Raw genomic sequence first — 13,382 nt, 5'->3', positions numbered from 1 at the left:
TCCACGTCCTGAGTAACTATCACAGGTGCACGCCACCACACCCAGTTAATTTTTATATTTTTCGTAGAGACAGGGTTTCACCACATTTCCCAGGCTTGATCTCAAACTCCTGAGCTCAAGTGATCCTCCTGCCTCCGCCTCCCAAAGTGCTGGGATTACAGGCGTGAGCCACTGCGCCCGGCCTACTTTCTTCTTCTTAGTCTACTGTTCAATTATTTTCTCTGCCATCTGTCTCCCATATATTTTCATTTCTTCAGTTGTAAATCTTTAAGTTAATTATGTAAGATTTTTGCCCTTTTAGCCATGTAACAATGCCTTCAAAAAAATATTTTTCTGGTGATTGTCTGAAGTATGTGTGTTAAACCTAGGATGACAGAAACAGGGGTCAGACCCCAAACTCAGCACAAGTGAAGTTAAAGCAGCAGCCACCGTTTACTGAGCTCCACAGATGAAACCTAAAATAGACACATCTAACTGCTATCATTCTAAACACTGATTAAATTAGTGTTTGTCTAGTTCAGAATTAAATAGCATAGCCTGTCTCTAACACCCTTTAAGATGAGATACACCTTTATGGGAGAATACATTAATAGTCATTTCACCCCAAAACAATAAACTCCCAGCTTAACAAACTATCCTACAGAAACACCAGTGCCACACACATTTCTCTTCTCATGCCTTTGTTCCTGGGTCTCCAGAATGGCACAGCTAAGTCGAGGTGAATTCAAAACTGAAGGCTTAGTCTTTATACTTTTAGCTACTGTGAAAATAATTCAAATGTCTACTACCTAGAATCAGTTAAATGATTACCAAATAAACATTTCATTTTTAGAAAATTAACTGCAATTGTTTACAATTTAGATTAGATTCTTACCTCGTTTTGATTCACTCATTGAAAATGAATTTAAAGAAGAACAAAAATCTTCTAAGGATGAAGTCAAAGATGGATACAATTCTGAGAAGGAGGGTGGAGGAGCATACCTCGCACCAATGGGTAAGGTTCCTAACAGAGATGCCGAAAAGGGCATGCTAGGAGAGACACTGGCTGTCTGAAGGGGTCCTCGGACTAACGATGATGGCTGCAGAAGAAAAAAGATGTGATTAAAATTCATGAAGCTGTCACAGGTTTGGCTGAACTAGTTTCAACAATGGCAAATAAAAGTATTACTACACTGGGCAATCATGTTACATAACAAAGTTTAGACTAGGCATGGTGGCTCATGCCACCTAGCACTTTGGGAGTCCAAGGCGGCAGACTACCTGACCTCGGGAGTTCAAGACCAGCCTGGGCAACACGGTGAAACCCTGTCTCTACTAAAATACAAAATATTAGCCAGGCATCGCGGTATGTGCCTGTAGTCCCAGCTACTCAGGAGGCTGAGGCAGGAGAATTGCATGAACTGGGGAGGCGGAGGTTGCAATGAGCCAAGATTGCACCATTGCACTCCAGCCTGGGCAACAGAGCAAGACTCTGTCTCCAAACAATCTAGCAACAACAACAACAACAACAACAACAACAATAAAACAAAGTTTAAATCAGAATCAAGATTCATTTAAAATAATTTTAGTTACAGAGCTTGTTTCTTTTCAAGAATAATTTTTAAAAACAATCGAGGTGGGATGTATAACTTTATTTTTTTTTTGAGATGGAGTCTCACTCTGTCACCCAGGTTGGAGTGCAGTGGCACAATCTTGGCTAACTGCAACCTCTGCCTCCGGAGTTCAAGCAATTCTCTTGCCTCAGCCTCCTGAGTAGCTGGGACTACAGGCACGCGCCACCAAGCCCGGCTAATTTTTGTATTTTTAGTAGGCATGGGGTTTTCACCATGTTGGTCAGGCTGGTCTCAAACTCCTGACCTCCAGGCCTCCACCACCTAGGCCTCCCAAAGTGCTGGGATTACAGGCATGAGCCACCGCACCCAGACAGATGTCTAACATTTTAATCCAAATGTTACATTCATGTTTCATCTGCAAAACTTCTTTATGCCTCCCTACCCTTACCTGACTATAAGGCTCATAAGAATCTCCATCACTAAAGAGGAATTGTGGGTATATGTGTGGTGCAGTGAGAGGTTAGGTGATCCAGAGAAGGGAGCTAGAGAAGCACATGAGGACTGGGACAACCTCTCTAGAGGTGTGACCTTACAACTGGACAAGAACACACAACTCTAACTTCCCCAGACCCCATGAAAGCTGCGACTCACTGAGAGCTTCCACGTACCTTACATTATGGTATCATATGCTATCTACTTGGTTCTTACAATAGCTCTCTCAGATAAATCCTACTGTGATCACAATCACACAGATGAGGAAAATGATGTACTACAGTGAAGTAACTTGCCCAATATCACAGAGCTGGTAAAAATCAAATCCAGCTCTGTCAACCTTTCACACATGGACATCATACATTTCACCAGCCCTGGAAACCAACTCAGAATTTCTCCCTCTCATCATCATCATACTACCACTGCTACTACTAATTTATCATGCTTTATGGCAGGGGACAGAAAAGTCTTTTTTGTTTCTGTTTTTCTGAGACAGAGTGCTGCTCTGTTGCCCATGCTAGAGTGCAGTGGCATGATCTTGGCTCACTGCAACCTCCACCTCCTAGGCTCGAGTGATTCTCCTGCCTCAGCCACCCAAGTAGCTGGGATTATAGATGTGTGCCACTACGTGCAGCTGATTTTTGTAATTTTTGGTAGAGGTAGGGTTTTGCCATGTTGGCCAGGCCGGTCTGGAACTCCTGGCCTCAAGTGATCCACCTGCTTCAGCCTCCCAAATTGCTGTGATTACAGGTGTGAGCCATTGCACCTGGCAAAAGAGTCTTTCTTTATTTCTTTTTTTTGATTTTTAAAATATATATTTTTTGAAAATATTTTGAAAGTAATTAAGATCCCTGATTGGAAGGGGGAAAAAAATCAACAATGAAATTTAGGAACAGAAATGGAAGAGCAGCTGCAGCATCTGGCCCCTTCCACCCGAGGGGCGTAGCCAGGAGATGCTCATTTTATGATCCCAAGTGCACGCTCTGCTCCGGTAGACACAGAATCACTTAATTACCAGGCTTCCAGTGGAAGGACCCTGCCCAAAGTATAAAGGGATAGATACTAAGTATTTTATGCTCGTTAGGCCCCATGGTCTCTGTTTCAAGGACTCAGCTATGCCGTTACAATGCAGAAGCAACCACAGACAGCACATAAAATGAATAGTCACATTTTCCAGTACAATTTTACTTAAGGACCCTGAAATTGGAATGTCCTATTTGTACTGATTGAGACAGGGTCTTGCTCAGTGAGCCCAGGGCTCACTGCAGCCTCAACCTCCTGGGCACAAGTGATCCTCCCCGCTCTGCCTTCCAAGTAGCTGGGACCACAGGCACGTACCACCGGCCCAGGCTGTTTCTAATTTTTGTAGAGATGGGGCCTTGCTATGGTTACCCAGACTAGTCTCATATAATTTTCACGTCAAAAAATATTGTTCTCTTTTTTTGTTCTTCTCCCAACCATTTAAGAATTGTAAAAAATATTCTTAGTTTGCAAGCCCTATAAAAACAGGTAGTAGGCCAGATTTAGCCTGTGGGCTATAGTGGGCTGAACGCTGTTTTCAAGTATGTGGTTACTAGACAATTATCTTTAAGAAGTCCTTAATCTATAAAACTCATGTTTTCTTAAATATCAAATGTCTATTTTTTATCAGAATGTTATATTTCCTCTTTGCATAATATGTGATCCCAATATGAACTGAAAAACAGTTGGCTAATTACTAGATAGCATTGTTTCTTTTTTATTTCAAAATGATCAAATTAACCAGTTCCATTAGAGAAGAACAAAAAAAAACTCTCAAGGGAAAAAAAAACAAAAAACAAATTTAGCCTATAAGCACTCTGAAAAAGTCTATCAAGTTATATTACAATTTAAAAAAAATTGACTGTCTTCGGAAAAAACTTGAGCAACATTGAAACTTACCATAACAGTTTCATTAGTTTCAGGTGCAGAATCAAGGAGGTCATCTAGTTCATCTCCAAGAACCATATCTCCATCATCTAGAAAAGCTTCCGGCATAGTGAAGGGCATCTTTCCTCCATTTGCCAGCACTGCAGAAGATGGCAGAGCACTCCCTTCCACTTGCAGTGGCAAAACAGAAGTTAAGGGCATCACGGGAACTGAGGCCAGCTCACTTCCAACTTCATGAGAAAAACTGGATGCAGGTAAAGAGACGACAGGAACTGCTTCTTGCCTTGGAGTTAATAAATCTGTGACACAGATGGAAATGTACTCAGTCACTTTCATTGTAATTACAACATAATAGCATTAATCCCCAATAATAGAGATATGAAGATGAAAATATGAAGGCAATTATAAAAATAATAAAATTGATGGTAAAGTATTTTCAAATAGACACAAGTCACTTGAGAAAACTTATCCTTCTTTCACAAAATGCCTGCGCCTCTTTTTGGGCACAGCTGCCAGACAGTGCAAGGCTACAGTGAGTGTCAGTGATTGCTTACTAACATCCAACACTTACCAGTCACTTGCTGGCACAACCAAAGGCACAAAGGGAGTGCTGGAAATCATTCACTTTAATATTATGTATTCATATGAATATAATCACACATCGATTTTATTTGACAACAATACATCACATACAAAGATATCAGGTACAAAGCTGGCACCATTCCAACTGTTAAGATGATATGTGAAAACATACCTGGCTCGATATCTTCCACAGAGTAGTTCAAAGCCTAGAAATTAAACCAAACACTGGGTCATAATACTTTCAGGATTCTAAACCATAAAACAATTGGTAAAACTCACCCTAGGCTGGGCGCAGTGGCTCACACCTGTAATCCCAGCACTTTGGGAGGCCAAGGAGGGTGGAGCACCAGGTCAGGAGTTCGAGACCAGCCTGGCCAACAAGGTGAAAGCCCGTCTCTACTAAAAATACAAAAATTAGCCAGGCACGCTGCCAGCGCCTGTAATCCCAGCTATTAAAAAGCTAAGGCAGGAGAATTGCTGGAACCAAGGAGGCGAAGGTTGCAGTGACTCAAGATCATGCCACTGCATTCCAGTCTGGGTGACAGAGCAACACTCTGTCTCCAAAAAAAAAAAAAGGAAAGAAAGAAAGAAAAAAACTCACCCTAAGAGAGCAATGCAGCTTTCCACAGAAATTTAACTCCCAATTAAGATCCAAGAAATGAATGGAACACGCAAACCTTCACACACGTGGTGTTAGATGAGGTGCTGCTCTAGCAGTGCTGCCACTTATTTCTTGTGGACCAGCAATTTCTCAAAGGCTGTTCAGCAGAATACCAGGCACTAATCTGGCCACCATTCACTGCCCAACTCACAATAGCTATTAGCATCCTAATAGTCCCAAGACAATTTACTTTAAAATTTTAAAAAAAAGAACAAACACAAAAACCTTTGTTATTTTATCACAAATGACTCCCCAAACTAGTATTTGGCCCTGAACCACTCTTCTGCACTGAAATCTAGCATCTAGTAACATCCTGTAAAGCGCTCTTCTGCAGCATTCAGGAAATGCTGGTTGCAGCTAAAATATATTACTTGAGTTGTAGGTTTTCTTTTGTAAAGTGACTGGAAGTAGCCAGAAGAGGTGGCTGATGCCTGTAACCCCAGAACTTCGGGAAGCCAAGGCAGGAGGAACATTTGAGCTCAGGAGATCGAGGCCAGCTTGAGTAACATGGTGAAACCCCATCTCAACAAAAAATACAAAAATTCACCAGGCATGGTGTTATGTGCCTGCAGTCCCAGCTACTCGGGTGGCTGAGGTGGGAGGATCACTTGAGCCCAGGAGATGGAGGTTACAGCTAGTCAAGATCATGCCACTGCACTCCAGCCTGGGCAACAGAGCAAAACCCTACCTCAAACAAATAAATAAATGTAATGGCAGGAAGCTACGGCCAATTACGTGTTTAAGAAATAAAAAGGTTCCAAAAATAAACACACATCAAAAATACCAAAAGCAGAATTGTTCCCATCGTTCCCTTTAAAAACAATTATAATTTTTACAGAAAAAAATAACTTTACCTTGGTAGCACCATCCCCAGGAACTGATTTTAATGAGAGCTGAAATAAATAAAGACACTAATTTAGAAACAGAACTGACTCCAAGTTACAAAACAAAATGAAAACACCTTATGGAGAGAACTCCAGCTTACCTCAGCTCTGACATATGCTTTTCTTATTTTAAATCCCAATTTCTGAGCTAGTTCTTGAGTTAGTTTTATTACATGCTCATCCTGAAAAAATAAGTATGTATAATTAATGAAGGGTTATATTTACTAACTGTGAAGAAGAATAGGCAAATCAGTGACCTTTCCTGCCAAGAGACCTGCTTCATTAGCAATTATACCCAACTGAAGCAGGCTGATGGATGCCTGGAAAATTTAACTCTTTGAATGCCATTTCTTATTATGTAAATGGTTATGATATAAACAAATAAACTATAAATTCCATACCTGAGGCACTGCTAAGGAGCACTTTGCTACAGCATCATAAGCCTTTCTGTATCTTCCTAAATCACTTAAAGCCTTAGATTTCCGATACAGGGCTTTGCAGTTACTGGCATTTAAACTGAGGACTATATTGCAGTCTTCCAAAACTTTATCATGGCAACCCTGGGGTGTAAGACCAAATAATAAAGTCAGCAATCAAACAATTTATTTTCTTGCACTAAGGCCTTCCTATAATGAAAACAAATTAATACCCCATCCTATTACCCTCCCTCTAAACTCCAAGTTAGCAGTATTACTTTTAATTTTTTTAATTATTTTAAGAAAATTTCAAATACACAAAAGTAGAAAGAATGTCATGAATACCCATGTACCCACCACCCAGGTCAGACAAATGCTAATATTTGGCCAGAACGTCCACAGAACTTCAAGAAATAAAGCTTTCCAGACCTAACTGATGTCCCCACGTGTCCCTCTCCTATTCTCTCCTCTATAGTTACCCTTTCCTGGAGTACATTAAGAGGTCAAACAGAAAGGTAACTCCCAAACAGCTAACTGATAAGGAATATATTACCGAAAACAAAATAATCAGTGAATGTTCTTTAACAAAAAGCTGGGTGACAACATGAATATTTTTCTTAAATTCATGGTCAAATTTTACTGAGTGCCCATAGTGAAAATTAAAAGCATTTCAGAAAGGACACGGTCGCTCATGGCTGTAGTTCCAGCACTTTGGGAGGCCAAGGTGGGTGGATCAACTGAGGTTAGGAGTTCAAAACCAGCCTGGACAACATGGTGAAACTAAAAATACAAAAATTAGCCAGGTGTGGTGGTGGGCCCCTGTAATCTCAGCTACTTGGGAGGCTAAAGCAGAAAAAATCACTCTAACCTGGGAGGCAGAGGATGCAGTGAGCTGAGACTGTGCCACTGTATTCCAGCCTGGGTGACAGAGTGAGACTCCATCTCAAAAATTAAAAAGAAAAACAGAAAACAAAAACACTTCGAAAGCTTTTTAAGCTTAAAAATGTAAACCCCTAGTGTTAATTCCTTTGAAGACCAATTACTACTTCTCGATAAAAAAAAAATACTTGTAAGAGGACTAACTGGACCTTGACTAAGACGTTAACTACAAACACGGATACCTGACAGACACTGATCTGTGAAGGCCTGTATCTTCCCAGGATGACTTTTTTATAAGCAGACACACCGTCAAAAGCCATATTCGGCCGGGTGCGGTGGCTCAAGCCTGTAATCCCAGCACTTTGGGAGGCCGAGGCGGGTGGATCATGAGGTCAAGAGATCGAGACCATCCTGGTCAACATGGTGAAGCCCCGTCTCTACTAAAAATACAAAAAATTAGCTGGGTATGGTGGCGCGTGCCTGTAATCCCAGCTACTCAGGAGGCTGAGGCAGGAGAATTGCCTGAACCCAGGAGGCGGAGGTTGCGGTGAGCCGAGATTACACCATTGCACTCCAGCCTGGGTAACAAGAGCGAAACTCCGTCTCAAAAAAAAAGCCATACTCAAATGGGAATTGTCAAGAACCAGTAACTAAGGAATAAATTATTTCTTAAAAAACTAACCTTTTGTCCAAAGCTAATTTTTAAAGCCTCAGGCCACTCTAAAAGCAGGTAATATGACTTTCTTAAAAACTTAAGAAACTGACTTTTATTAATGTACTAAGTCATCGAAAAAAAATTTTTCACTCTAGAAACATTTTAAAACTTACAACTCACCATATTAGAATAGCAGGCAATACGATTTATATATAGTTTTTCAATTATTTCTTTGGGGATTAAAATTTCTTCAGACTTTGCATAATCAGCTATATTCAAAGCTTCTGTGTATTGGCTTATCGAGTTGTTCCAATCACGTTCCCGATAAACGTCATTTCCTTCATTAAAAAGATTTCTCACGAGAGCATGCAAATATACCTAAAAAAAGAAAGTTACCACTTTAAACCTTTTATTAAACAAGATATGGTATAATTAAATTTTAATTTTTATACCCAAAACTTGAGAAGAAGCAATCTGATAGTACAGCAGCATTGCTCTAAGAAATTGTGAGATGCAGCCCAAGTCACTGCTATCTCAGCTAGAGATTCTACCTTGCTGGCTTTTTCAAGGGGAAATTCAGTTTCTCATTATTAAGAAAAATGTATCACAAGGTCTGTCAAGACCAGCCTGGCCAAGATGCTGAAACCCTGTCTCTACTAAAAATATAAAAATTAGCCAGGCGTCATGGTGTGTGCCTGTAATCCCAGCTACTCAGGAAGCTGAGGCAGGGAATTGCTTTAATCAGGAGGTGGAGATTGCAGTGAGCCAAGATCACGCCACTGCACTCCAGCCTGGGTGACAGAGCAAGACTCCATTTCAAAAAAAAGAAAAGAAAAGAAAAATGCAGCAAAAGTAGCTTATAAATATTTGTTCATATCTCCAATTCTGTGCCTACTAGAAAAACCAAGTGGAGGCCCCAAGCCAAAGAGAATGAATAGTTTAAGGCTTCTGAACAGTATTTCCAAATTGCCTTCCAAAAAGGCCATGATAAAAATGTTTCTAGTGCTTTACCTTACAGCACCCACACACACCAGGTAGGGTATGTGTACGTGTGTAAAATACCTACCAATTTCTAGGTGGAAAATGCTATCCTTTTGTGTTTTTTGGGTTTTTTGTTGTTAATGGTATCCTTTTGTATTTGCGTGTCTTTACCAGTGAAGTCGAGCTTTTCCACATTTTTATGGACCCCCTGTATTTTTTTTTTTTTTTTAATATCAAGTCTGTCTCTGTCACCCAGGTTGGAGTACAGTGTCACGATCTTTGCTCACTGCAACCTCTGCCTCCCAAATTCAAGAAATTCTCCTGCCTCAGCCTCCAGAGTAGCTGGGATTACAGGCACGCACCACCATACCCAGCTAATTTTTTGTATTTTTAGTAGAGGCGGGGTTTCACCATGTTAGCCAGGATAGTCTCAATCTCCTGACCTTGTGATCCGCCTGCCTCGGCCTCCCCAAGTGCTGGGATTACAGGTGTGAGCCACTGCGCTGGGCCGTGGTTCTTTTTCTGTCAACTGCTCAGGTCATTTACTGATTTCCCAGGAGGGGATGTTAAACTTTTTTCTTATCGAGTAAGTATACACATTCTTTTGGCATGTACAAAAATCGGTCATTTTCCTTCATGATTTCTAGCATGCTTTAGTTTAGTTCTGTTTTGTTTTTTGAGACAGAGTCTCACTCTGGCACCCAGACTGGAGTGCAGTGGCACGATCTTAGCTCACTGCAACTTCACCTCCTGGGTTCAGGGGATTCTTGTACCTCAGCCTTTCCAGCAGCTAGGATTACAGGTACCCACCACCACACTCAGCTAAAACAGCTGTTTCTAGTGGTTTACTTTCAACACCCACACATACTCGGTAGTGTGTGTACATATGTACACGTGTGTGTGTGTGTGTGTGTGTGTGTGTGTGTGTCTTTAGTAGAGACAAGGTTTTGCCATGTTTCCCAGGCTGGTCTGAAACTCTTGGCCTCAAGAGATCCACCCTCTTCAGCCTCCGAAAGTGCTGGGATTACAGGTGTGAGCCACCACACCCACCCATACTTGAGTATTTTAAAAGCTCCTTTTCATCACAAGATCACATAAATATTCAACTTGTTTTGCCTCATTTTATGAATTCCTGTCTAAGCTGATTAAATTATTTTTTAATTCTGGACAGATCAACTATTAACAATCAATGTGACTCGTGACGTGCCACTTAACATCTTTAGACCCCAGTTCCACAAGTGCAAAATGAAACAACTGTTACAGTTTATTTCTGGCTCTAATCCTTTTTTATTCTAAATCTGTTTGTAGAGAGGGAAGGAACAAGAGAGAAGAAAAGGGGAGGAGGAAGAGAAGCAGTGAGAAGGTGACATTTAGAAGCCTCAAAACCCTCAGAGAAAAAAACAAAACAAAATACGGGTGAACAAATAGTTAGCAGAGACAAGAGTCTCCACTCAAAGACCCAATGAACTGGGCTTTCTCCCTGCTCTTAACTAGCAGATCACTATTCTTTCCTCTCGGTATGCAGTCCCGCTTTGCTGCTGTCTCCTAACAGAAAAAGATGCTGCACACACTCTTTCTCAATAAATTCTGTCCCACATACTTTCATGACATGAGAGGTAAAAGCAATTTTCAAGGAGCTCAAAAGATAAATTAATTCAAAACTACACTAATAAAGGAAAGAAAATACAGGACAACTGTGCAAGTATGCCAAAAAAAAAAAAAAAAAAGTCCTATATATAAGGGGTTGGCAAACTTTTTCTGCAAATGCCCAGACAGTACATATTTTAGGCTCCATGAGCCATATGGTCTCTGTCAAAACTACCATATGTTGCAAAAGCAGCCACAGATAATACACAAACAAATGAGTGTGGCTATGTTCCAATAAAGCTTTATTTGAAATAAAAAAAAAGGACAGCAGGCCAGATTGTGCCCACGAGGCCATCATTTACCAACCCCTGCTACAGATTACAGTTCACAAGCCACTTGCAGAGCTTTCAAGCAGACCTTCCCAGAGTCATTACCGCATATTGCTCCTGTGTTCCTGGATATGACAGGGGCGACCTAAGAAGAAGAAACAAATTAACTGTAATTATCAAGCTCCTTATCAGGACTTGTTCAGCCAGAAGTCATTGTAAATCTGTGGTTCCATTAACTTGCCAGTGATTCAAGGCACATTTCAAAGACTTCCTCTTCCTTTAATACCATTATTCACAGATGACCACAGTTAAGAAAAAAAAAAAAACTAAACTATTACTTGGTATGTTTTAAGTACAACACTTTACTTTCAATCTACTTCTATTTTTAAAATCTCCAATTCTTCAAATGCCAAAAAAAGGTTAAAAATAGTACAGAACCACTAACAATATTTGATCCAATTTACTGCAGTATAGAGAGAATGTCTCCTTCCTAAGAAGGAACAAAGAGGCCCTTCTGCCCAGACATGTCCATCCAAACCACAGCTGTCTCATCACTGACATGCTTCAAGAAGTCCAGTTAAACACTGAACTTCTGAACAGACACGTCTGATCACAGAAGCCCTCTGTGCTGCCAGATGCTCATTTTCTGTCACTTTGGACTCAGCAGCACTGTTCTTATGAGAACAAATTCAAATTCCTCAGTCTACCATTTTGGGGGGGACTAACAATCATAGCCCTAAAAGCCAGCAACAGTTAAGACTTGCCTCTGAATGCAAGAATGCCCAAATGGCTGAAAGGAAAAATATGGCTAGAATACGGAGTTTCTAACCCAAATTAACTGGACCTATTAAACATGACTAAAGAGTTCTTATGCGCCACAAAACATACGTCCACATCAAAGAATTACAATATGGCAAGAACACAAGAACTCTGAAGCTCTTACTGTATGAACTGCAGTCCTTCCTTAATGTTCTGCTGCCTTTTTCTTCTCTCCTCGGACACACTGGACATGTTATCCCACACATCCACTTTCTAAATGAGCAATCTGGAAAGAAACAAGGCACAAAAGCACATAAGGTACCAGGGCCCCTGGACTCTAATCAAAACACCCATAAATCCACACCTTGTCACACAATGAGTTGTGGACACATCCATCTCTGACTTGACTCCAGGGTCCTGGACAGCTGGGGCCATACAGGAGTCATCTTCGTGGGTCCCCTGTGGTCCGGCACACCATAAGCATATGGTTTTTTACATGCTTTAAGGCTGAACAGCTATACAGACTTCATATACCCATGCTAAGCAGTCTCCAGGAAGAAGTCATGTCTCTCTTTCCTTTCCTCCTCCCTCCTTTGGCTTCAGGTTTTGTTTCTTCCCTGTCTACACGCATGCATAAGCTGTCCCTAGAACAGTTCCAGCCTTGTTTTGCTTCTGGAAGTTCTCCAGAAATAAAAGGTTTCACATCCGCTTGCCTCAGAAGGAGTCTGGCTTCCTTGTAAGCCAAGTCTGTAAACCTCATACATATTTTGTCACACAAATTTCCAAAATAATTATTGTTGATACAACAGATAAAATGATGATATAAATAAAGTTACTTCTATTGGAATTTTCTGGATATTAAAATGTTATCTTCAAAATAACACTTGCAAATGTCAACATGTATCATTCTTTTGGGCCCCACCTCCACTGATTACCGTTCACTGAGCAGTTCCCCAAGTTCAAGGAGAGCCACAGAGAAGAGATCTGTGATAAAACATCTTCTCCCAGTGGCCCAAACCAGAGTTTCTCAGGCTTGGCATTCTGGGCTAGCTAATTCCTTGTCTTGCAATTGCAGAATGTTAGCAGTATTTCTGCCTCTGCCCAATATGCCTGTAGCTCCTTATCCCAACCCCACTCACAATCAAAAATGTCTCCAGATATGGTGACATGTCACAGTGGGGAAAGCACAATCAGCCCCAGCTGAGAACAACTAAGACCTAAAGTTAAGACAACATCTTATCACATAAACCATGTATTTGGACCTAGGTGACAGGAAGGGAAATTCCACTCGTGTTTTAAGTACATTGCTGAAATTTTTTAGTTTCATTATTGCTTGCCATTTGCAGTTTTATGTTTAAATCTAATTTTTTCAAAGTATAAGCCTGAAACGGCGGCTGGAATGTCCCAAATGCCTTTCTTCTTTTAAACACCATCAGTTCTCACTATTTTTGTGCTCTAAAGTTGGTACTTTACTGAAGTGTTTACATGGGTAAGGATATGATGTAGCAGACCTGCTTCAAAATATTCCAGCAACAACAAAAAAGGGGAGGGTGGTGTGAGGTGGGGAGGAAAGAGGAGACCACTGCTAACCGGGGGAGGGGTCAGAGTACACGGGAATCTTCAATACTATGCTCTGTACTTTGTATACTTAAATAATAAGTTTAAGAAGTCCACCATTCTAGAGTAAAACAGCAGT

The 13,382-nt window shown here is 40.8% G+C and overlaps 1 protein-coding gene across 7 annotated transcripts in view; it reads right to left on the bottom strand.

Moving 5' to 3' along the window:
• Positions 1 to 13,382, bottom strand: part of ZC3H7A (zinc finger CCCH-type containing 7A) — a 44,059-nt gene that overhangs the window by 18,085 nt on the left and 12,592 nt on the right. For 4 of the 7 annotated variants that reach the window (XM_002755921.5, XM_078344740.1, XM_078344738.1 and 1 more), the window contains exons 2-10: positions 11,871 to 11,972; positions 11,033 to 11,072; positions 8,211 to 8,408; positions 6,482 to 6,640; positions 6,182 to 6,262; positions 6,051 to 6,089; positions 4,708 to 4,741; positions 3,966 to 4,252; positions 875 to 1,079 (exon numbers count right to left, since the gene is read on the bottom strand). In XM_002755921.5, the coding sequence (XP_002755967.1) occupies positions 875 to 1,079; positions 3,966 to 4,252; positions 4,708 to 4,741; positions 6,051 to 6,089; positions 6,182 to 6,262; positions 6,482 to 6,640; positions 8,211 to 8,408; positions 11,033 to 11,072; positions 11,871 to 11,938 (1,111 nt within the window). In that variant the 5' untranslated portion in view covers positions 11,939 to 11,972. Of the gene's footprint in view, positions 1 to 874; positions 1,080 to 3,965; positions 4,253 to 4,707; positions 4,742 to 6,050; positions 6,090 to 6,181; positions 6,263 to 6,481; positions 6,641 to 8,210; positions 8,409 to 10,964; positions 11,073 to 11,870; positions 11,973 to 12,050; positions 12,282 to 13,382 lie in introns of those variants that run through there. The other 3 variants (XM_017978742.4, XM_078344739.1, XM_035267012.2) reach the window with 3 other exon arrangements.

Source organism: Callithrix jacchus, chromosome 12, assembly GCF_049354715.1.
Source record: "Callithrix jacchus isolate 240 chromosome 12, calJac240_pri, whole genome shotgun sequence".
NCBI lineage: Eukaryota > Metazoa > Chordata > Mammalia > Primates > Cebidae > Callithrix > Callithrix jacchus.
Note: the sequence above shows the minus strand (reverse complement) of the source record. Positions and strands in the feature narration are given on the sequence as shown.